Source organism: Balaenoptera acutorostrata, chromosome 5 (genome assembly GCF_949987535.1).
Source record: "Balaenoptera acutorostrata chromosome 5, mBalAcu1.1, whole genome shotgun sequence".
Classification (NCBI taxonomy): Eukaryota; Metazoa; Chordata; class Mammalia; order Artiodactyla; family Balaenopteridae; genus Balaenoptera; species Balaenoptera acutorostrata.
In genome coordinates, this window is record NC_080068.1 from 69,965,300 (window position 1) to 69,990,800 (window position 25,501).

The 25,501-nt window shown below is 45.1% G+C and overlaps 1 protein-coding gene across 4 annotated transcripts in view; it reads left to right on the forward strand.

Annotated features, from left to right (window-relative positions):
* SCFD2 (sec1 family domain containing 2) overlaps positions 1–25,501 on the forward strand; it is a 409,841-nt gene that overhangs the window by 366,713 nt on the left and 17,627 nt on the right. For 3 of the 4 annotated variants that reach the window (XM_007180800.3, XM_007180802.3, XM_007180801.3), the window contains exons 6-7: positions 1,262–1,407; positions 14,741–14,875. In XM_007180800.3, the coding sequence (XP_007180862.2) occupies positions 1,262–1,407; positions 14,741–14,875 (281 nt within the window). The remainder of the gene's footprint in view (positions 1–1,261; positions 1,408–14,740; positions 14,876–25,501) is intronic. The other variant, XM_057547228.1, reaches the window with a different exon arrangement.

The following is a 25,501-nucleotide window of genomic DNA, read 5'->3' on the forward strand; positions in this document are numbered from 1 at the left end:
GGGTGCAAGTACTGTATTTGAGAAGATGTCCTAGGCAGTGTGGTCAGGACGTAGGGAAGTGAGACAGGAGAGGAAGGAAAGCCAGTAGAGGAGGCATTCAGGAGGGAGTTACTGTTGGGGGCAACTGGGACTCAGTCCTACTGCCCCCTCCATAAGGCTATGGAGACCACAATTCAGAATGGTACCCCCCAAGCCATGAGAAAGCTATGTTGTTTCTGAGTGCTGACTTCCATGCTTCTAACCAGAGAAAGCCCCCAGACAGGAGGAGAGATACACAGAGACAGAGACAGACAGACTCAGAGACAGACATGCAGGTACTTGAGGCAGGAAGCAGAGGGCACAAGAACTGTTCCCCAAACCTACAGGTGAACCAGTCCAGAATGACTGAGCGAACATGGGCTGAACATCGACAGTGTGCTGATGGGAGTGTTCCTTAATCTCTCTGGCCCTCAGCTCCCTCATCCTTCAAATGGGGGAAAGAGTAGCTCCTGTCTCATAAGGGTGATATGGGGATTGATGAGTTCATGTATCTGCAATATTTCAACAGTCAAAAATACTCATCTTGAATCTTTCTCTATTTTTTGAACTTCTGACTTACCATGATCATTCCTCTTCTGCATGAGCTTCTAACAAGACAGAGAAGAAATCCATCTATTATAAGTTTCAAAGAGAAATAGAACCACTTCCAAGAACAGTCTTCTTATTAGGCCCCCTTTGTGTTTGATCAGCTTTGAATGGCTGCCTTTTGAAATATGCCATATGCTTTGTTAGTGCATTAGATGCCCATCCCAGCAAGTTCTGTTATTGGAGCAACTCTATGATCTTTTCATTCTTGCTGTTCTATTTTATGGAAACTGATGGTGGGATTCAAGTGAGAGCAGTTCATCACCGCTCTCTGTTGTGTTTTCCTTTGTGTCTCCTTTGTGTTGTCCTTTCCTTTGTGTCGCCTATTTTCCCAAAGCTGTGTTCTGAGGACACCAGACCCTGGGGAGCTTTCTTTTTGTGAAACTTCTGCAGTCTAGGGGTTGAAGCCAGTGTCTACAATCCCAGGCAATTCTGAGTTCTACTTCTGTCAAAGGCATTTACACTCAATGTGTTTCATTGCTCAGGGATGATTGAAACAGCCCAGTTGGTGAACAGCCAGGGGGAAATAGGGTTAAAAAACAACAACAACAACTATGTTACATGAGCTCAACCTGTCATGATTAAAACTCAGTGTAAAGATTTGTTCACTGAAGCAAATATATCTGGATTGTTTCAGGCTGTGACTCTTCAATTAACCTGACATTTCACAAGTCCAGAAGTGCCGTGGATGAACTCTTTACTTCGCTTCGGGATATTGCTGGAGCTCGGAATCTCATGAAACAGTTTAAGTCTGTATATGTTCCTGGAAATCATACCCACCAGGCAAGTACATATGTTTTAAAGTAACCGTCTAATCTATGTTGTGTTTTTAGGATTCAGAGACTGAAAGAAAAGTTTCCATTTTAACCTCTCTACAATGAAGGATTTGTTCAAGATGAAAGCCAAGGCCCTTGTAGTCCAGAGTTCTGGATTCCCCTGAATCTGAAAGCTTCCCAGTTTATTTGTATTTCAGGCTTGATGCAGTGAGATGAGCACTGGATTACGGGTCAGCGCTGCTTTATAACTGCCCCAGAGCTGTTCTGTCACCTTAAGCAAGTCCCTAAGCGCCAGATGTGGGGTGGCCTTAGTGCCCAAGTTTCTGGATCTAAGAATAGCAAAATTACCTAATAATGTTATGGCAAGGAAAAAAGAAGTTGATGCCAGCAAAAACGTTTGTTATTTAAAATGCCCCCACCACTTTATTAGGAGAGTAGGAGAACCTTGAAAGGATGTTTTGACCAGGGAATAGGAAGATGGTATGAGAATCCAAGATTGAAGGGGTAATTGCTCTATCAAAACTCAGTGGGGCGAGGTGCGGGGGAGGCACGGGGAGGCACAGAAAGACCCAAAGGGAAGATGAAGGGGTGAAGAAAAGCTGCAGCCATCGAGGCTGGGCAGTGTCTGTTGGACAAGGAAGAGACAACCCTCAGGTTCCTGGTAGCCAGAGGTGAGCTTTCAAGGAAGAACAGATGTTTCTGACAGAAAAGATCATTAGGTTTTGCTGTGGAGTGTGTGAAGGAATCTTCTCTTCCATCTCCCCATGAAATAGTCAGTAAAATTCGCTCCATTTGCTAAGGCTTTTTGGAGAGTTGAATGAGCTGTTAGTGGGGACTATGACATAGTGAGGGGTTCAACTTGAGGGTGCTGACTCTCTAAGGCGGGCGTGTAGACAACAGCTAAGGTTACCTGCTACAGCCTAGCAAAATCTAGATTCTTCCTCCCATATATTTGTATAGTAGCTGGTACCTGAAGAATCCCCTACATTTGGTTTTCCCTTTGATCCTCACGACAAGTAGGCCAGAGAGGTATTCTCATCCCGAGACCCAGGAAGCAGGCACACAGGTGGGCCAGGGCCTGACGCCAGCTCTTTGCTGCCAACCCAAAACCTCCCCGCTTGCTGCACCGCGGTTCTCCTGGAGGGTCTAGAAATAATGACCGATAGCGCTGATCTCAGATACTGAAATCACCCACCAAGACACAAAAGACCTTAGAAATTGGCACTCAACTTAGTAATATAAATTCCCATCTTTTGTTCAGTGATCTGAGAACATCACTACCACGAAATACAGATAAAATCACTCAGATAATTAATCAGTTGTAGTTTTGTCATTAAAAAATTACCAATCTTAAATATGGCATTAAGGACTGGTCCTAGAAGACGTGATAGAACTGTTGATATATGATGAAATTTAGACCAAAGGATATAAAGAAGCAAGTGGCTGCTATCACTGGCAAAGGGAAAATAAACCACTAAATTAATGAGGTCTTTTCAGTTTTATGATCATCATGGTGACTAATTTGGCCAACTTCACATAAACATGTATTAACTATAAATCTTGGGCATAACAAGGACAGTGATAAGTTTCCTAGACTTTATCTCCCTGCTACCAACACAGTTTCTCCAGACCTCAGAACCTGTCTGAGCAGCCATAGCCTTTGGAAAATGAACTTTCCCTTGTTGCATACACTTCCCTTACAGTGAGTCAATAACATCAACTCATTCACCAAAAATCCTAAATGTCAGTGAGTGGAAGTGGGGACAAGGCAGGGAGTATATGTGTATCTTGAGGGGATTAAATAATAATTATACAGACACTTAGTGAAATGCTGTGCAACCAATAAAATGAGTGGGATCTAAATATACTTGGCAAGGACTGTATTTGGATCCTTGTCCTGGGCTCTGCTTGGAGAATTCAGAATAAAACAGGGATTCATGTTGTGTTGGGTGTAGATGTACATCTATTGGGTGTAGATGTAGATCATTCTGTAAAGCATTATTCTATTTTTGTTTAAAAATAAAAAGTACATGGGTGTATATATTTAATAAGTCTTTAACATTTTAGGAAAATTTTATAATGGTTATGTGCGGGGAACAGAAAGGGTTAGCTGGACAAGGAGGAACTCTGGCTTCTTGCTTTATATGTAGAGGAAGAATTTTTGATGGGATTATGGATAATTTTTACCTGTTTGCGTTTTTCAACACTTTTTGAACTTAAAGAAGTTTTCAGGACTTCCCTGGTGGCGCAGTGGTTGAGAATCTGCCTGCCAATGCAGGGGACACGGGTACGAGCCCTGGTCTGGGAAGATCCCACATGCCGCGGAGCAACTAGGCCCGTGAGCCACAACTACTGAGCCTGTGCGTCTGGAGCCTGTGCCCCCCCAACAAGAGAGGCCGCGACAGTGAGAGGCCCACGCACCGCAATGAAGAGTGGCCCCCGCTCGCCACAACTAGAGAAAGCCCTCACACAGAAACGAAGACCCAACACAGCCAAAAATAAATAAATAAATAATAAAAATAAATAAAAATGATCCCAAACCCCAAAAGAGTCCTGGAGGGAAAAAAAACAAGGATTGCAAAGATGATAAAATGAAAAAAAAAAAAAAAAAAAAAGAATCCGCCTGCCAATGCAGGGGACACGGGTTTGAACCCTGGTCTGGGAAGATCCCACATGCTGTGTAGCAGCTGAGCTCACACGCCACAACTACTGAGCCTGCGCTCTAGAGCCCACGCGCTGCAACTACTGAGCCCATGTGCCACAGCTACTGAAGTCCACATGCCTAGAGCCCGTGCTCCGCAACAAGAAGCCACCGCAATGAGATGCTCGCGCACCACAACGAAGAGCTCCCGCTTGCTGCAGCTAGAGAAAGCCCACGCACAGCAACAAAGACCCAATGCAGCCAAATAAATACATACATACATACATACATACATACATAAATAGATTTATTAAAAAAAAAGAAGAAGAAGTTTTCAATCACAGATGGAAGCCCCCTGAGGACAGGGATTTTGATCTGGTTTGTCCACTGCCATATTTTCAGTGCCTAGAGTGGTATCTTGCACATAGTGGATACTTGATAAATATTTGTTGGGTGCATCTTAAATGTACTACATGTATTTTTCTCATATGTTGGAGGATTATTTGGGACAAAAATGTGTATAGATAGAAAACAACAAATGTCCAGAGTAGACACAGAGTCCAGCTGTGTTTAGCTTTGAAGATGGACCTTGGCTGGGCAACTTTCTGTCCATCCCTTCTCCCAATTTGGTCCTCAGCTCCGGGAAAAAATTGTGCTTTCTATCTATCCATGCTGTTGCTACACAGAATCCAGCTGGGATGTCCCGGGCTCCCTGGGACACCCAGAAAAGCACTAGACCAGGTCTGCCTGGGGACTTCTGCCCCTGCTCTGACCAGTGCTGTGTATCGGGCTCTCTCCCCTGGATCTCAGGGCCCCTACCAGCCCCAGCCTCCCTCCCAGGGTACCTCTCTCCTGCTCCAATGCAAATGAGTTGACTCTTAGAGCCACTCCTGTTTCCCCTCCTAGCTTGAGGCACTTCTTATTTAACCTTCATCCTTTAGCCCTTTAGGGACATGTGTCCGTCACAGCTCAGATGCAGAAAGCAGACACCACTCTCGTCATTTTAAGGAGAACATGATTCCATACAAGAAATTAAGTACATATAAAATCTTGAAAGAGCTAGAGGAGTGGGATCTAGACTAGGTCTCCAGAAGTGAGCCCAGAATATCACCACACACGTGGCCCTGCAGGGGAACTAGTACCTCTGCCACAGCCAGGGGAATGAGCATGATGGGGGTCATGAGGCTGCCACTGAAGCTCTTTATTTGAAGAACACACCGCCAAAGCTGGAAACAAATTCTGCGTTTGCTCACCACGGTAAATGCAGAGCCCAGCGCAATGCTTGCCACCTGGCGGGGGGTGGGTAGGTGGATGGATGGGTGGATCCTGGACTGTGGGTCTTATCCAGAAAGGCATTTCTTATGTTCTTAATTCTTAGTGAGAGGGAGGTTAGCATGTACGTTAACAGCAACATTTGGGTTCATAGCCCAGCTCTGCTCCCTACTAACTGTGCAACCTTAGGCAAATTACTTCACCTCTCTGTGCCTAGTTCCTCTTATGTAAGCAGGAGCTAACAGTAGTAGGTCCTTCATAAACGTGCTCTGAATAATATATATAAAGCTCTCAGGATAGGAGCTGACACACAGACAGCGCTGTGTAAGCATTGTCTCTAACAGTTGTAGTAAAGGACAAAATAGACCTTCTCTTTGTCCTCTTTCGTAGCATTTCGTCATTTCCTTTATTAGGAGATGTAGATTCTGTGTAGATTAGGGCTACACAGAAAGGGAGTCATTCTCAAGCTGACTGTCCTGTTAGCTGTGGCATATGGTCAGAGTCTACTGTTGACACCCGTTTGTTTGGAAAAGTCATGTTTGTCCATAGACTCTGTTGACCAGAAACATAAGCCCCAGTTTTGCCCGTGCAGCAAGTCTTCTTATGCTTTCATTTCTTACTACAAATGTTCCAGTTTAATGGGAGGCTTAACCTCCTTCCTAAATGTCAGTGTTTGATGTGCTGCTGTTTCTCAGATGACTCAGGGCAAGAAGCTTATGAGCCCTTTCAGACAAAATACTGCACGACTCTTGCATGACGGGTTTTGGCAGAAGTCTCAAAGTGCTGGGCTTCCCTGGAGGAAACTTCCCACAGATGCACACTGTCCTTCTGTGCCTCCGGCACGTTGAACCAGAGCCTTTAGAACCAGCAGGGCCCAAGGAGGCCTGATTCATCTTGTGCCCGGTGAAATATGCACTCTGAACAGTCTGTAGGCCCAGTCTCTTCATCAACATCAACAATCCCCAGCTCTGGCCACCAGCTGGTCTTTTCCAAGCACTAAGCTCTGTTCTTCCTTCTGATTCTATCTACCTAACTTTAGACCTGCTAGCATCCTTTTTGAAAGGCTCTGCGTGAGATAGGGCTATGCTGGGGGCCAGGAAAGTTGGCTCTGTCCTGTAGTCTAACTTCTAACTGCCTGTGTGAATTCAAGCAAGTTAATTAATAGCTTTGGGCTTTGATTTCCTCATATTGAAGTTGAAGGGACTTTAATCAAAAAATTTTTTAAGTAATCTGCTTCTGGTTTGAAGGATGGATGGATGGATGAACAGATAGACAAATGAACCACTTTTTAATCTGCAGCGCAAACCATTTTACTTAAGAAGATGAAAGGGGAAAAAAAATCAGTCATACTGCAGCAAAAACTAAAAATAAATAAGCCATGGAGTAGTCAAAGCCAAGACCAGTTTTGAACAAATGTTTTTCTGTACAATCTTGGATTGAAACAAAATAAATACTCTCAGTACAAATCTAGTTCTCCTGAGAACTTGGTTGTTCAGAGTTGGTTTTGCAAAAAAGAGAGAAGCATCTGCAGTAGCAGAACCAAGATCGGTCCTGGCTGCACCAACACCAACCAGCAAAGCCAAGGTCAGCAGCACGACTGTTGGGGATGTGATCGTGGCAACAACTCCAGTTTTCTTGGAAACGGATATCCTAGGCCAGGGGTCCCCAAACTATTTGGCACCAGGGACCAGTTACATGAAAGACAATTTTTCCACTGCGAGCGGGGCTGTGGATGGCTCAGGCGGTACCGCGAGCGATGGGGAGCGGCAGATGACGCGTCGCTCGCCTGCCGCTAACCTCCTGCTGTGCGACCCGGCTCCTAACAGACCTAGGACTGGTACCGGTACACGTCCCGGGTGTTGGGGACCCCTGTCCTAGGCCATCTTTAAGGTGCGCCAAATTCAAGAAGCTGTTGGAGTTAGACTAGTTTCTCAAACTTGTCTCTGACTTATGTGTAATGTCATCAACTGTTGCTATGCTCAACACCTTTCTTCAAGAGTTGGAATCAGGTCAATAAGAACCTTCTAGATCTAATCATATACCGCAAAAGAGTAACCAGAGACATAGAAACAAGTATTTTATTTTTCATATTTTGATTAACTCTGGTATATTAAAAGCCCAGTTTGTTCTGGAACAGATATTGGTCATTTAAAGAAAAAAAGAGAGTTTCTGATTTTTTTTGAAACTTCATCTATTTCATGTGTAACACCCATGGGGGTCTCATTAGGCTCTACCAAACCTTCAAGCTAGCCTCATGACACTGTCATACAGGGCCACATTGTGATTTTCATTGCCCTAAGCACTTTTGCCTTCATGGCCCTCTTCCTGTATTAAAATCTATATATATATATTTATGTGAAGAAATATTTATTAAATATTATACATAATAAAAATTATATATAAATATATTTATTTGAATACATTTATTGAATATATTCATATTCTAATATTTACACATATGTATTTCTATATAATTATATTATAGTTTCATTGGTATAGAGACAAATATATTAATACTATGTATCAAAACATTATCTTTGGGCTTCCCTGGTGGCACAGTGGTTGAGAGTCTGCCTGCCAATGCAGGAGACACGGGTTCGAGCCCTGGTCTGGGAAGATCCCACATGCCGCGGAACAACTAGGCCCGTGAGCCACAATTACTGAGCCTGCGCGTCTGGAGCCTGTGCTCCGCAACAAGAGAGGCCGCGATAGTGAGAGGCCCGCGCACCGCGATGAAGAGTGGCCCCCGCTTGCCGCAACTAGAGAAAGCCCTCGCACAAAAACGAAGACCCAACACAGCCAAAAATAAATAAATAAATAAATAAATAAAATTTAAAAAAAAAAAACCAAAAAACATTATCTTTGACCGAAAAGTTCATTTTTTTCTTCTCATTTTAAAAGAAATTAATGCATTTTCATGGGTCGCTAACAGTCCTGTGGGCCCTCGGCATCGTGCATTCTGTGCCTAGTAGATAAGTCATCTCTGCGGTCATAGCCCCCATTTGCACCCGTCTGCCCAGGACAGGAACATAGCTCGTGGTAGGGAGCAGCGGGCATGTTTCTCCTCTGGAGGAGTCCTTGTGACCATCATGAAGCAGTCCATCAGCTACCCCGGAGCTGTTCGGTTTGGTCCTGAAGTGACAGCTGAGCAGTAAGGGAACTAGACTCACTGGAGGGAAGGGTAGCGGCAGGAGTCGTCTGGCTTAAAACCCTCATATCCTGTAGGAGCCAATTTCTCTGAAGCAACTCCACTGACATGACTTCCAGCATTCCTCCAAGGGCCATGGCCAATTACACAAGAGTCATCATACTCAGAGAAGCCCAGAGTCCTGGCTTTCTGTCCAGTATTTATAGTTCTCCCAGTCTAATGCAATTTACTAAGCAGGGGTCATTTTTATCATAAGCAATCTTGCCTGGCTAGAGTTTGACATTCTTCCCTTATCAGGTTTCCAGGGAAACAGAGCTAGAAAGTTAACCAAAGGTCAGATTCTTATGTAGAAGGGAAGAGAGGTTTAATAATCCTTTGCCTACAACAAGCAACCTGCCAGTTATTAAGGAAATAGTTATATTAATGTTTCAATCCAGACTTTACGGTGTGTCTGTGGCAGAGACGATGTTATACATGTTCCCCAAACTCCATTTCCTTTTCCTTCTGGCATAGTTAGACCACATTTTCCAAATTCCCTTGCAGGTAAATGTAGGTTTGTGACTAATTCTGGCCAAGGAACAATGGGCAGAAGTAATACAGATCACTTTCAGGCTGAGCCCATAAAATCTCTCTGGAAATCCTCCATACTCTCTCTCTTTCATCCTCTGCTGATGAGATGCAAAGGCTTCAGTGTGGGATTCCAGTGCCCTAGAGACTGGTGGGGCTACTCAATAGCAGGAACCTGGGTGTCTGAATGATTGTGTAGGCCCTACGCTGTAGGGCACAGACCCCTTACTGCCAGCACACACTGGATAAGCGAGAAATAAGGATGAATTTGTCTGTGTTTTTAATTCCTCTCCTTCCCCCCTGAAAGATGAACTGACAGTGAATGTTTGATTAGAAAAATTAAATTACTCTGGTTAACACTCTTATGTAGACAAACTACATGACTAATCTCCCCTCTGGTCTTTTTAACATGTGAGGAAAACTTTGAGCAGGGCACTACGGCAAGACATCTGTCTCCCCATCACCACCTTCTATTGTCCTTTGCTGAGAAGTGGGTGGCTTCTGGCTGAATAGAAAATTCCATGACAGTTAGAGGATCCTCATCTAAGAAGCTACTGCCAAAAGCTATTCATTTCAATCAGATTTCAGTGACATGATCTGGGGCAGAAAAAAATCCAAACTAAGTGAGGAAGGAGCCAAAAGTTCTCATGATTAAAACCCTAATTGGGAAAACTAAGAAATGTGTTTGCTAAGAAGTCACGAGACTAGTACTGCTTTGTACCTAAGAAAGTCTTCTCCCAAATCGTGCTCTTTAAATGGACAATGTTATTTAGTTGTTCTGTGCTTAGTTGTTTTAAAGAAGAATTTAGAGGTCTTTTTCCATATCATATTTAAGTGGCAAAGCCTATCAACGTCTCCTTTTTTTTTTTGGCTGTACCACGCAGCTTGCAGGATCTTAGTTCCCCAACCAGGCATTGAACCCAAGCCCCAGCAGTGAAAGTGCCAAGTCCTAACCACTGGACTGCCAGGGAATTCCCTTCTTTTTTATTTTTTTATTTTTTTATTTTTATTTTTTAATTGAAGTAGAGTTGATTTACAATATCGTGTTAGTTTCAAGTATATAGCACAGTGATTCAGTTATATGTATATATATTCTTTTTCCGATTATTTTCCCTTATAGGTTATTACAAAATATTGAGTATAGTGCCCTGCGCTATACAGTTAAGTCCTTGTTGGTTATCCATTTTATATATAGTAGTGTGTATATGTTAATCCCAAACTCCTAATTTATCCCTCCCCGCCCCTTTCCCCTTTGGTAGCCGTAAGTTTGTTTTCTATGTCTGTGGGTCTACTTCCATTTTGTAAATAAGTTCATTTGTATCATTTTTTTAGATTCCACATAGAAGCGATATCCTATGATATTTGTCTTTCTCTGTCTGGCTTACTTCACTTAGTATGATAATCTCTAGGTCCATCCATGTTGCTGCAAATGGCATTATTTCATTCTTTTTTGTGGCTGAGTAATATTCCATTGTATATATGTACCACATCTTCTTTATCCATTCATCTGTCATTGGACATTTAGGTTGCTTCCATGTCCTGGGTATTGTAAATAGTGCTGCAGTGAGCATTGGGGTTCATGTATCTTTAAATTGACAATACTTATATCATTTAATGGGCCTTTGGTTACAAGTGAAAATAGAAAAAAGAAAAAAGCTGAAACTGCTTAAACAAGAAAGGTAATGTAATGGAGCCTATGACTTAAAAGTCCAGAGCTCCAAGTGGTGAGGGGCCATTGCTGGGGTAATGCTGCCAGAACAGCAAATAAACAAAGAGAAGCAGGTTCCTCTTGCTCTTCCTGCCTTCCCGTCTCCTTCCCCAGCCTGCTATTGGCAGAGTCAAACAGATCTAGATGGCAAAGCATGAGTATGGTTTGCAGGCCAGCATCCCAGAACTGAGTACAGAAGGGAGGGGTTTGGGGTTGAGAGACAACAGCTGAATAACCATCACATATCTCAGTATAGAAAATAGTATTTCAAAATTGTTGTCATATGAGAAGACAATCATATGAGAATGTCATGTGAATGTCATAGGAGAGAGTGTGGCCAAGAAATTGAAGAAATGAGTATTATAGAGGTGTGTCAAGCAGTTCATTAATAAAAGCACTTTTGTTATTTTTCTGGATTATGTGATGTGTTTGTCATTTGTTACTTTTCCATACTTAAATTTTGGCTTCTTTTCTCATTCTGAATAAACATTACCTACATACCTTAAAAAAGAATAAAAAGGATTTACAGCCTTGCCCAGTAACATACAATGATCACAAAGTCCCAAGAATTAAGGTGTTAAAGGAATAGCGCTTCCAAATTTCTGCTCGCCCCCAAGGGGAACCCTGACTCAGGGGGCATTTTCTCCCCAGAGCTGCATTCCCCAGGGCTTAGCTGAAATTGGAGCCAGGGAGAGAGCGGGATCCCCAACCCTGTACGCTTCCTTCTTTCCCTGTCTCATGGTCTGCATGGGGGCTTCTGGAGCCCTGAGAGCAATCCTGTCACCCTGGTACACTGTACTTGCACAGAGGAGGCCCTAGGCATAGTGTTTTAGCTGGACAACAGGACCAACTTTTTCCTACACCTGAGCTCTTCTCAGGATTACTACTCTTCCTTCTTACAGAAGGTACATCCTACGGGAAGCAACAGCCTCTTTTGTTTTCTGTAGGTTGAGGGTATACTCTCTCCTCTCTTAAATGTGACAGCGTATGTGTACTTCTCTGTGGTTCTGCTTAATGTTATTCTATATAACTATATGTAGACTAATAAAACAAATAACTGTAAACTCCTGGAAAGAAGAAATGGCCTTTTTATTTCTTTATCTTCCCTTTGTGCTTTGTACCCGTTAGAATTTCATTCAGTTTCAAGTAACAAGATCTGAAATGTAAGGCTGAAACATGCAAGGTTTTGTCTTGTCACATAAGTAGGTCCTGATTCAGTACATCTGTGTTATGTTTATAGTGGCTCCACCAGTCTCCACTGACCTGGGTTTCTTCCAGCCCTCTGTTCCAGTATCTCTAAGGAATGGCCCTGTCTTACACAGTGGCTGCTGGAGCTCCAGTCATCACTTCCATGTTCCAGGCAGCAAACAGAGAAAGGGGAGGAAAGCATACCCTTCCCCTTTAAAAATAGAAGACTTCTGAAAGTCCCACTCCCCTTCTACTTACATCTCATTGCCCAGAACTTGCAAACCCAACAGCAAAGAAGGCTGGAGAATGGAGCCTTTCAGCCAGTTGATCATGTGCCTGTCCAAAAATTGGATTCTTTTTCTAAAGAAGCAGTCGATGAATATTTGATGATAATGATGATAAGGTAGCAGAGTATTGGCCAAAGGACTTCTCCATGGAGAGCAGTTTAAAGAGATTAAAGTTTAAGAGATTAAGTATCCGGAAAGGCTGAGATGGTAGAAAAGTTTTCAAGACAATTTACTCAGGGAAGAGGATTTGTAGAATTCAGAGGCCATTCCATGAACTTTTTTTTTTTAACATTGAAAATATTTATTGGATTGTTTTATGATTCCAGAAGTATACCTGTCAATTTCTAAAATTTAGAAAAAAAAGAAAATAATGTCCCCTACTCCCAGAACCTAGAGTTAGCCCTCGTTTACATTTTGGTGTGCTTTACTCGAATCTCTTCCATGCATAAATAATTTATTAATTTTGAACAGGTGAGGGAAAAAAAGGCCATTCGTGCCGTGTGTGTGTGTGTGTGTGTGTGTGTGTGTGTGTGTGTAGTGATGTTTTAACTGTGCTTTTTAAAAAAGGAATATAGTGAAAAGGCTTCCTCCCACCTTTGTCCCTTGTCCGGTCCCCCACTCCATGATCACTGCTCATGGTGATTCTGTATATCACACCAGAGTTTATTTTTTGCATGTTTCAGCAAATGCAAACTTTCATATTCCCTTTGGCACATTTTACACAAACGCCCATCATACACACTGTTCCTCACCTTGCTTCTTCCACTCACGATTTATTCTACACCTTGCTTTTTACCATCAGCACAGAGCTTCCCTCTTTGCTTCCATAGCATTCCTTCATGTGGATGTATCCCATTTATGAAACGGCTTCCTACTGATGGGCACATGAGTTTCTCATCTTTTGCTATTATAAACAATAAACAGCCCTTTGTGGATCTCATTTGCATATACTAGCATATTTTTAGGATAAATTCCTAGATGTGGAATTGCTAGGTCAGATGCATTTGTAACTTTGATAGATATTGCCAGATTACCCTCTACACTGATTGTGACAATTTACACTCCCACCAGCAGTATATGAGCGTGTCTGTTTCCCCACGGCCTCATCAAAAAAGTGTATTTTCAAACCTCTGTATTTTTGCCTGTATGATAAATTTTTAAAATCTATGTTGGTATTAGGAAGGTTGACTCACAGTTTTTGGTTTTTTCAATTTCTGTGTTATCGGTGTCTCTGCCCAGGGCTTTCCCTTCGTGAGCATTTGCCTATGAGATCTCTGGGCACGCAATGGTCTGTTTGACTACTAAGCAGAGGAGAGCTGCACCCTCAACTCAACAGCTGCTATTTCTCCCTGCATCTTATCCTTGATAAATGCACCAGTTACCTTCTAGCTAAATGACTGTTTATGATTTTGATGGTTTATACCCTGCCTTATTTCTAAGGTATTTCAAGTAAGAAAGTTGGAATAAGGGGGAAATCAGAGTAAAAAATGACTCCGAAAAGCAAGATGAAGCCAGAGGTGAAGTTAACATACCAAATATCCTCAACGCTGGCTAGAGGCCGGTTACAGATTTGGCCAGTGCAAAGAGAGAAGCAGTTCATGACATCTCTACAGTGCTGTCCTAGCCTGGCTTTCCTGAGCCTGTAATAGATATAGCAGAGTGCTTTGAGCGAAGACATTCCTCTTCCTTCACCCTTCATGCTCAAACCAGGCTGCTGAACATAACTGGAGCAGCAGAGGTAGCAACAGGTCTGGGAGGAAGGTGGTGCGGCCGATGGGGAGGGAAGGAGAGAGGAAAAGCTTGGTAGGAAGGAGACCCAAGGAAAGAGGTGGGGGAACATGCTTACAATATACATTGGTCAGAGGGAGCTACCTCCAAATACTACCTAAAGGTGGATAAATTTAGCACCATTTACCAAACTGTAGTTGCTGTAAGTTCACATCAGCCTAATTCTACTGAAATTCTCATAGCCCACGTGGCTTGCTTTCTCTAAGCCCCGACCTTGGTCAGATTTCTTTTGGCATCTTGTTGCTTTTTCTGGCCAGTTTGTACTTGGAGTTGACCTCTCTAAAAGACGGAGGGATTGCTTTGGACTTGGATAGTGACAATACATTTTAAGAAAACATTCGGGATCCTAGCAGAAGGGAGCATAATTCTAAGAATGTTGAGGAGATTGTCTTCCTGTCTATATCGGCTGACAGTACTTTGCTTTTCAGTATACTTCATGCAAAAAAATGTCCCTTTAAATCTAGGTTGAAAAATTAGCCATACTAGGATTATAGCTCTGGTAAGAGGCATTTGCTTGTGGAAGGGAGTGTGAGGAACAAAAAATAGTGCTAGTGTAGTGGGATAAAAATTTCCCCCCAAAAGCAATGTTGTTATATTGTCTTTTCACACACAGAGAATCATAGCCATTGCTCAGTATCAAAATAAACTGGTTTTGCTTCGTTTGGTGCAGAGAAAGCTACCCTCTCTCCAGGCAAATCAAACAAACCCTTTTACTTACAGCACAATGTTTTGTCTTTCCAGGCATCCTATAAGCCGTTGTTGAAGCAGGTTGTGGAGGAAATATTTAATCCCGAGAGGCCAGATCCCGTTGACATTGAACACATGTCTTCAGGCCTCACTGATCTCCTTAAAACTGGATTTAGCATGTTCATGAAGGTAAAGTAACCATGACGAGGTAATCCTGAGTGTAACGCTATCTTTGCTGGGCTTGAAAATGCTGGTACCCCTAACCCTGGCGAGTACCACAAAGGAGCACGTCCAGGATTTGGCCCTTCTGAAATCGGGTGCAGTCTTCATTTAACTTTCGGTTATAAGCAGCCTGACCTTCCGGCCTCATACAGCTTCTCTTGACCTAAGCATTATGATCTTTTCTGAGCAATAGGTAAGGACACAAGCCCTCCAGGGTAGCACTATTGAAAACTTCCCTCGTGGGGGCTTCCCTGGTGGCGCAGTGGTTGAGAATCTGCCTGCCAATGCAGGGGACACGGGTTCGAGCCCTGGTCTGGGAAGATCCCACATGCCACGGAGCAACTGGGCCCGTGAGCCACAATTACTGAGCCTGCACGTCTGGAGCCTGTGCTCCGCAACAAGAGAGGCCGCGATAGTGAGAGGCCCGCGCACCGCGATGAGGAGTGGTCCCCACTTGCCGCAACTAGAGAAAGCCCTCGCACAGAAACGAAGACTCAACACAGCCAAAAATAAATAAATAAATAAATAAAAGAACGTGAATTTCTTTAAAAAAAAAAAGAAAACTTCCCTCGTGGCCCACATTTTCACTAAACAGGAATCCACATACCATTCACAGATCTTAGTGGTAGCCCAGTGCACTTAATTCTAGAACTTACTCTGTGGGATAATGAGTAACTCTGCTCAGTTGTATAACTAGGATCACCCCAAAATCCACTTGAAAATGACTTTTATTTTGGCTTAGCACTCCTGGGTGACAAGCATGAGAATTTCCCTGGCTAGTATTGAGGGTAGGTCAAAATTACTGAACAGCCTTTGCAGTGGAGATGAAAGGAGGAAAAGTACACAAATGTGATCTATTTTTAACCCACTATAAAGTTTCTAAATTTAAAAAGATCTAAATAAGATTACAGGCTGACCTCCTCGTCTATGCCAGGATTTCAGTTGTAATAACTCTTGGAAATAACAGAATGTTTTGCCAGCTTCAAAGCATCTTTGAAATCATGAATTAATCTGCATAGAAGATCTGGCCTTTCAGAGTTCAATAAATGCATATGCCAGGAAAACTGGTCCACTCCAAAAGCCAGAGGACGGAAGCCAATCAGACTCTAAACCAAGCAGTAAATGTCTGAAATGGACACCCAGTCTCCTTCCCAATGCTCCCAATTATCATCAGCTTCTGATGCAATGCGCGGCTGGTGCATTTTCCCTCTGTTTTATTTTTTTTTTTAAATAATGCAGCACAGTTCAGCTTCTCAAAAGTGTTCGTGGACTCCCATGTAAAATGTAAGCCCAGGGTTGTCCAGCAGCCCTTCATGGTGGCTAGTTTGTACAGAAGCTTCCAGGCTAGAGGTGGTCTCTGACCTTCTCCACCCTAGCACCCTATTCCTTCATTCATAAGCTTGGACTTAACCTTGGAGAGAGACTAAAGTTAACAGGAGTGGACTTTCCTGCCCTGATCCGTCAAGTCTGAGGACGGCCCATTTTGTCCTTTCCCAGTCAGGCTGCTGCGTCCATGGTCAGGCCAAGGGCACACGTGGAGGCCCGAACCTGTCTGCACTCTGCTTACTGCAGGAGTTTCTAATTTGCAAGGAGGCACCGTGTCAGTGAGAGGAGACCTTAACTCGCTCTTAGGCCAGTGATGTTCTGCGGAAAGAACTGTGTCCTGGCAAAAGGGTTCTGTGACCAAATATGTTTGGGAACCCCTGGGATAAACAGAAAATTAACCTGAAATTCTTTGCTGTCAGATTTCACAGTGCCTTTAATGTGCTAAGGGACTTTGCAACTCTCTGGAGGCCAACATAGACCGTCTGTTGTAGGAGGACTGTCCACTTGCATTTTCCATCACTGTTTCATGAACCATGAGACATCACATTTTTAAATTACCCTTTTAAACTATATGGAGTATTTTCTGCAGCTCTTCTTGTGGTCGGAAACTTTGCTGTCATAAGGGGAGCTTTGCCTGAGAGGATGTTTAGAAGCGTCCTGGGCCAGCACTGGCCTGCTGTGTTTCTCTCCATTCAAATCCCTGGAGTTAGAGCTCATGAAGAGATGCCCCCGCCTCTGGAGACTGATCTCAAAGAGAGGTTTCCATGTAATGGATTTAAGAAAAAGGAATGTGTGTTCTTCCAGCAGCTGTCAGGATCCACTCCTCGGCCCGCAGCTGCCGGGCCTCTGCTCTCGGTAGCCAGGGGCTCTCATCTGTCTGAAGGGGGTGGGAGAGTCTTGGTGGGCTGGCCCAGTAGCCCTCGTCACCCCAGCAGCCCAAGGGAGAATCATTTTGTTCCATTTCTACATGGGCCTCCGTGGCCGGCTCTTCCCATCATTCCACAGAACTTGGCAAGGAAAGTTACCTCTGGCCCATGTGTTCAAAGTTTAAACAAAATTGGGATAAATGTGAAAAGGAACGGTAGGGCTTTGAGGACCTAACAGTGACTTCTCAAAGAGCTCCGTCTTTGAGGTGGGGGCGACGCCGTCAGGAGAGGGTGTCTTCTACGTTGGTTTCAGGCCAGTGGAAAGAAGAGGATGTGGATCGAAGAGATGGAGCCTCTCATGGCCACGGCCATTCACCAGTCTCCCTGGTCCTGTTCTCTGATGCTTTTCACTACCAAAGTCAAACAGCTAACCTGTGGTCAGCTGTACCAGGGAATCAGCCATTCTCATATTCAAACCTCACAACAACCCTTTCATTATCCCTGCTTTACCCGTGGGGAAACTGAGGCTCAGAAAGCTTAAGCAGTAGATGTGAACTTCCAGAAGGCCAAAATTGGGTCATCCTCCCCTCCGTTCTCAGGTGTTTTCCAAACAGCGCACAGGAAATGGGACAACAGGATTTGTTCCCAGGTCAGTCTTATTCCAAAGCCCATGCTCTTAACCACAACATTTCTTGGCGCCAGGATGCTGCCAGGTATTTTCTTGGAAGTTAAATATTCATGTGTCATTAATTCTTTTCTTCCTGATGACTCATTAGCACAGATGCTTTCCCTCTCCAGTATCTATGCAGCTCCTCAGTCAACTCCATGCCTGGACTGGTCATCAAGACCCAGCCCATGTGAGGGAGCTCTCCTGGGGTCATCTGCTGTTACCCTGTCTGCTTCTCTGGGACTTGGTCCCGGGACTCTCTGGCAGCGCAGCCCCAGGAGAAGAAACTTGTGCAGTGGTGTGAGCTGCTTCCACACACTGCATCTTCATTCTGTATCAGCAGCCAACAGCCATCGCTTTCCTGCCGCTTGCTGCCCTGCTCTTTGCCTCTGGGACCTGCTTCCCCCTCTTCTCACTCAAGACCCACTGACACTGTGCGTGAAAGGAACAAACAGACAGAGCCTGATGAAATAAAGGTGTCCACGTGGGCTCCTTCTGTGCCTGGGGTACTGTCGTCCAAATGGGAGAGCTGTAGGGCTGGAAAGGGAGCTGAGCTGCTCGTCTGTCCCCGTCCTGTCTGTGGACTCACAGACGGTTTCACAGATGACTTTGGCTCAGAGTCACCAGAGGCAGTATCTGTAGCCTGCGCGGGGGGTGAGAAGCCAGCAGGAAATGTTCTGGGAAAGAGACCAGCAGACATTCCCGCACAGTATACTGCGGGTCCCCATGACGGTGATAGGAAAAACATAGGAGAGGGTTTTCCAGGCCCCAGTGTCTCGTCAGGGCTCTGTACCTTTTGTGCGCGCTTCTGTGACTGCCCTTATTCCTTGCTTTATCATTATACGTGTTAGGTATCTTTCTCCAGACTAGCGTGTTCTAACTGAACGGCTTGATCCACTGCACATCAGTGGATCGAGATCTCAGTTCAATGGGTTTTAATCAGCACTTCTTTTTTTTTTTTTCTTTCTTTAATTTTCTTTTTTTTTTTTTTAAATATTTTTCCTTATTAGTCATCCATTTTATATACATCAGTGTATCCATGTCAATCCCAATTGCCCAATTCATCCCACCACCACGGCCACCACCACGCCGCTTTCCCCGCTCGGTTCGGGTGGGTTTCTTTCTTTCTTTCTTTTTTTTCCACACACACACACACACACACACACACACACACACACACACACTGTATTTTATTTTTACAAGAGATAAATAGACTGACACCAAGCATTGTACATGGATGACCACAACAAAAGCAACAATGATTGCAATTATCAAACATGAAACACACTCATACTATGTCATAATATTGACATTCAGTCCAGTAATCCTCCACTGTAACAGCTCCTTTACTTTGCAGTGAAAATTTGTAATCAGCACTTCTTAACGGAGAAAAATAGGACAGGCTAGCAACGTGAAACCAAATAACCGAGTCACACATACATACACACTTGTGATGTAAGTGAATTTCTTGCTGTCGGCCACAATCAGAAGGAGGTGAAAGCTATGGCTGTGAGAAGGGAGGGCTCATCTGGGTCTCGTTCTTTCCTGCGTCCTCAGCACGGGGCACCTGCATGGGCCTTACGCACAGCAGGCGCCCGCTGAAGGTTGGGAGTGGCCCTGTGCGGGCGCCCATTCAGAGAGCAGCAGCCTTCAGTCAACGGTTCCTCTTTCCAGCTTACTGCCCGTAAGCCGAGGCTACGTTTCAACAACTTCACGAGGGAGAGAAGGCAGCAGCCAGACCAGTCAACTCCAGTGACCCTCAGAGTATTCCCTGACCCTCCTTTGCAGCAGCTACTAAGCAAGGCGAAGCCAGTCACTGTTCTGTCATTATGTCACCCCAGAGAAGCAGCGACCCACGGGCTCCCACTCACCGCCCAGCACTGCCCTGCCCGGGGAGACGGAAGCCCGCCTCGCCTCTGTCAAAGAAACCTGGTGGGCTCGTCTTCTGTCCACAGACAGCATGGAAATCTGTTTCGTCCACCTTCTTTGTCTCTCTGGAGAACAGAACAGAAGCAAAGAGGCTGGTTTTGTAGTGTGAGGACTCAAAGGAGCCAGCAGGAGAAATGTCCTAGCAGTGTCAGGTAGGAGGGTGAGTGTTGTCAGGGGTGGTTTTGGGGATCGCTTTTCTATTTCACATCTCTCACTTTTCTGTTTGCTTTTGTAAATAATAGGAGGCCATCTAGTATATGCTCTATTAACACCACTCACCTCCTTCTACTGCCCATGTTTGTTTACAAGAGGCAATAGGGAGTGGTGGTAACATCCGGAGTCGGATGGTCTGGGTTAGAACTCGAGCTCCCGCACTTACCAGCTGTGTGACCATGGGTATGTCGCTTAAGCCCTCTGTGCCTAAGTTGCCTCATCGGTAAAATGCAGGTGATAATAGTACCTACTTTACAGGACTGTGGTGAGGATTAAGTGAGTTCACACATACAGAGGATTCACAACAGTAGCTGGCCTATAGGCAGTGCTAAGTATGTACTTGCTATTTTTATTTTCACAAGTTCGTGATCCTGGCCAGACTGTGGCTCTTGAGAAAAGAGCCACCTTGAGTGTCTTTGTATTGCTGTACAGAGCCCGTGTGTGGGCATTTGATGCATACAGGTTAACTGCTGAGTGAACAAATGAATCACACAGAAGAGAACTGACACCTTCCCCCAAAGTCACAAGCATTTCCTGTGTCACTGCCGACTTGCTCTTGCTAAGAGACATGGACTTTCTCTGCCTGTGGGCAGCCATGTTTATACGGCTGTGCGGTGTCTTTCCAGACCCCCTTTCTCTTCTATCCTGTGAGTCCAGCCTTGATGTCCTCGGTCTCAGGGGACACAGACCCTCCCTCCTGGAGCAAGGTGTGGGAGCCGGTGAAATTCTGTGCCCGTGCCATGACAAAATGGCTCAAGGGAAGAGAGGCCAGCTGGGCTAGACCCTGGCCACCTGGCACGGAGGCAGAAGCCCAAAACAACTCGGACCCCAGACTCCACCAGGAGCACTTCAGAAGCTCCGCCTCTGCCCCACAAGCACTCGTCAATCAGCCCCAGTGCTGTAGGGAGGCCTCAGAAGTGGCTCACAGAAATCAATCTTATTGATGTAAATGTCCACAGACAGTGAAAGTTAGGAAAAATGCCTGTGTGTCCAAGATTCTCTGCCTCAAATAAACCCTCTGTGAGGGAAGTCAAGGCAGCTGTATTTTGCCCTTACTAAAGTCGGAACCTCATTTGCGTCAGGCTGCAACTTGTTAAAGTCACTTTCTTTTCATTGCTTTAGCTTGCTTTCCTGTATAAATCAGACTCTCCACAGAAGTCTCTCATCCCCCGCCCAACCCGTTCTGGTTATCAATCGGTACGTAAGAAGCCATGTCAAAACACTGGCGTAAAATATTATCAATCATTTATTTGGTTCATGTATCTGCTCTCTGGGCAGAGCGCAGCAGAGAAGAATTCGCCTCCAAGATGGTCCACTCACGTGGTCAGCAGGTTGATGCTGATGGTCAGCTGGTAGCTCAACCCGGCCTGTGAGCTACAGGACCCAGTTCCTCTCCACACAGGCCTCTCCACGTGGCCTGAGCTTCCTCACGGCATCCCGAGGACAAGCATCCTACGAGAGATTGCCAGGTGGAAGCCTCAGAAGCCACAGGGGATCACTCCTCAGTATTCTGCTGGTTGAGGCAGTCACAAATGCCCACCTGGATTCAAGGGGAGGGATATACAGTCTTCCTATTAAAAAGGGAACCAGAGCATGAGGGGCAGAAAATATCGCCGAGGCCACTTTAGGAAAACGCAGTCCGCACCTGACCTAAATGTAGGATTGGCTGTCCGGCCTATCAAGCGCAGTGTTTGATTCTAGGAGTTTTCGCTTCAATCTAGAGGGCAGAAAATGTACTCGTGCTTCTGATCTGGTTTCAAAATAAGTGAGCCCAGAAAGGCTTTGATAATGAAAGCCATGCCTGCTATTTGCCCACAATCATTTTAAATAATATAACCTAAGGAAAAAAAAAACAACCTTTCTGAGTGACGAGCTGTAGGACTTTGCTCTCCCAAGTTCACCCCGTCAGGCCCTGTCAAGGGAAGCAGGCAGGCTGGGGAGCAGAGCTGGGTGCTCACGAGATCATTCTTCCTGCAGTCCTGAGCAAGTGTTTGGAGTCGGCTCAGTGCACGCCTCCACCAGAGGCTAGACTTGTGGTCGGCCACATGGAGCTGTCGACTTCAAAGGGCGGTGCCCTGGGGGGAGGGGGACTCTCAAACTCGAGAGAAACAGCTTTGACAGAACCTCACATTTTCTAAACAGTCAAGTCTTCTCTCCAAATGCCTGTGCATGGAGCACCTTGATCCCTGTAGAGAAAAGCTTGATAGCGATCTAATAAATAAATCGAACCATACCTTACCACTCTCACAATTTAATTTAAAACGAGCATGTCTAATAGGCAGCACTTTGAAAATGCGTTTCTGGAATTTGTGGTTTGGATTTCAGTCTCCTGAAAATAATATATTTTATATCTACTCCATGTGTTTGGACTCCAACTTGTTTTGACTAAGGGACTTGATTTGTCAAGATGTTTTCTCTGCTGGAACTGCTGTGAGGGGGGTGGGTTGTATCTAATGAACTTACGCGAGGCCCTTTTACCTCCTTTTAAGAGCATTGTTAAACTTTGTGTTGTTGTTGTTCCATTTCTTATATGGCCGTGCTTAATAGGAAAAAAGAAAAGATTTATGAAAAACACTCAAAGAAGACCCAGTGCTTGCCTCTGGGCCCTTAGTATGAGTTCCTGTGAGAGCTCCGTGGCCTTAGGCCGCGATAGAAAAAGGCCCACAAGGAGAGAGGGAACAACTGCTCAGGGTAGCCCTAAAAAGCTGGAGGTGGTGAGGGGGTAAGAGTTGAAACACTTCAGGGGCAATTAAGCTACCACCAGGTTGCGTGAACTTCATCAAAGAAAGTCCTCATTATGAGGACCGAGGGGGCCTCTCCAGGAACCTAAGGGTGGCAATGCGGTGAGCCGCAGGAAGGATTGGGCCCGAGAGCTAGAAAGCCATCAGGAAACCAGACAGTTCTTGAAGGCTTGCCGTGGCCTGCAGAAGATGCCGAGAACAGCCCTAGCATTGTGTACATACTCAATAAATATGAGTTGAGTGAATGGCTGGAGAGCTATGCCACAGCTTTTGGTGCTTCTTAAGAGCTCAGCTTTGACTGGGCCTCGTCTGTCTTAGGTCAAGTCTTGATTCCCAGGGAAGGGTCTCGAGTTGGCCCAGCCTGGGTCGGGGCCCATTCCTGAACCGTTCAGTTGAAGTTGGGGGGCACGATCACACCGTAATTACATGGCTGCCAGGAGCCCACCCCGTGGCCATGGGGACGGAGGAGACTATTCATGTGTGGGTGGGACAGATACCTACAGATGCATCTACAGCAGGGGTGAAGGATGCTGTAAGGATAAGGGGCAAAAACGATGAGCCTCAGGTGCAATTTGATGTCAGATCCTTGGACTGTGAAAGCTGGACGTGCCTGGAGGTCATCTAGTCCAGCTCCTCATTGTTTGTACAAGAAAAATGAGACTCAGAGATGAACTGTTGGCTTAGGTCCATTATACTTTATGGCATTTCTGACAAGAGGAAAACATCATCTCAGCATTTCGTGTTTGTTGATTAAATCAGCACAAGTCTTGGAATCTGTTTGCAATACTATTTATAACCATTGTTTATATTTTCTTCTTCTTAATTATGCTACATACTGTGGTTTGATTTTTGTCTAACATTCGCTAAATATGATCCATAAGTTCTAGTGAGATGGATTTTGGTAGGAATCATTAAACAAAAACTTGGTTTTGGCAGGCTACGAACTTTGTTTGCCTGTGAGCAATTATCAAGAGCCTCTTGTGTGCTAGTCACTGTTGTGGGTAAGGAAGATACAGAGACAAACTAGCCATCCTACCTTCCATGGCATAGCTTACGTTGGAGAGCTTACAGTTTGTTAGGGAGATGGACCAGAACATTGAGGGTTGAGGGGACGAGAGATAAGTGGCATCTGGGTGGGGTGTGAGGACACGGAGAAGGGGGAGCTCAGTGGGAGTCAGAGGAGCTCAATGTGTCCAGCCAGTAGGAGTGAGGAACAAAGTGATGAAATGCCGGGCTACGTGAAAGGAATTCCAGGTAGCTCCAAATGGCTGGGTCTAAGAGCAGCCTGTAAAGAGTGGAAGAAGGTAAGCTAGAGAAATAAGCAGAAGGCAGATCACGAAGGGCTGGAGGCTTGACATTTGACCAAAAACAATGAGGTTCCATGGAATGTTTTTTAGGAATATATAACCAGTGTATATGTTATAAAGATCACCTGGAAGCACTGAGTTGGGGGGGAACATGGCCAGACTAGCATCAGGTTGGGGAGAGAAGGTGAGAAGATGAGAGTTGGGGTGAGGTAGGGGCCGAGGGAAGGAGGGCAGTGATGCAGCGCCGGTGGGTCCCACAGGACCGGGCATTGATGGGATGTGGAAGTAAATGAGAGAACATTGTCCAGGGTCAGTCACCCAGTCAGGGATGGCTGGATGGCAGGTGTTAACGTTCTCTCTGACTTGGAAGCAGGAATGGAGAAGAAAATAACTTGCATTTTAGAGTTTAGGTGCCTGTGAGACAGCTTTGCAGCTCAGCAGAGCCTGGGGCCACTGGCCCATGTGAGGCCCAGACCATGGACAGGATAGGGCCACCCAGGGACGGTGTTTGGGAGAAGAGGCCCAAGCAGTCGGGAACACAGTACATGATGGGGCGGGTCAAGCAAGAGGAGAATCCATGAGGAAGGAGAGAAACTGAGAGGGCTTAGAAAGCAGAGAGGGTTGGGGAGGAAGTTTCTGGAAAGGGGAAGCCATCCACTGCAGCAAATGCAACAGGGAGGCTGAGCTAATGGCAGAGTGACTCTGGCAGATGACAGCCTTTGCGATGAGATTAAATAAAGACCCACGAGGAACCTGGTAATTGGCTGATGTTGCTGAAGAACTAAAAGTACAGAGTTTTAAGAGATGAAAGCTAGTAAAAATGCTTTCAGTTTGAAGAATCTGTTTATAAATGAGAGCATGTGGAATGTATCCCACTCTGGTATGAGACAGACCTGGATTTCTGTCTCAACCCTACAGCTTATGAATTGGAAAACTTGGGACAAGTCACTTCACCTCTGTAAGCCTCACTGTCTCCATCTGTAAAATGGAGCTTCTACCTACTTCATAGAGTCTAAGATTGTGCAGAGTAATGCTTGCCCCACCTCCTGCTTTATTTTCCTCCACAACACTTTTAACCTTCTTCACTTACCAATTTACTTTTGTATTTTGTCACTCTCCCCAACGAAAATATAAACTCTGCGCAGCAGGGAGTCTTCTCGGGTTCGTTCACTGCGGAGTCCCCAGTGCCTAGAGCAGTGTCTGGCCCATAGTAGTTGCTCAATAAATATTTGTGGACTGGATGAATAAATGAGTAAAAAGTTGTGCTAGATGTGAAGTGTTCGGTGGCGGTGGCAGTGCGGCAGTGCTGTTACTACCTCCTGTTGGGAGAAAAGCCATTACCAAGCCACCTTCAAAGTCAGCACGGCGGCTCTCAGGGCCCAGTGCCCTTTGGGCCAACACTCCCATTACGCTGTCTCCCTCCTACGAGGCCCGGCCCATCATTAGAGGGTGGGAGACCTGACCCTTGCCTGTGCTGGGGACAAGTAAGTCACACATGTAGAGAAACAGATTGGAGGAGAATCAGCAGCCGGGTTCCTGGAACG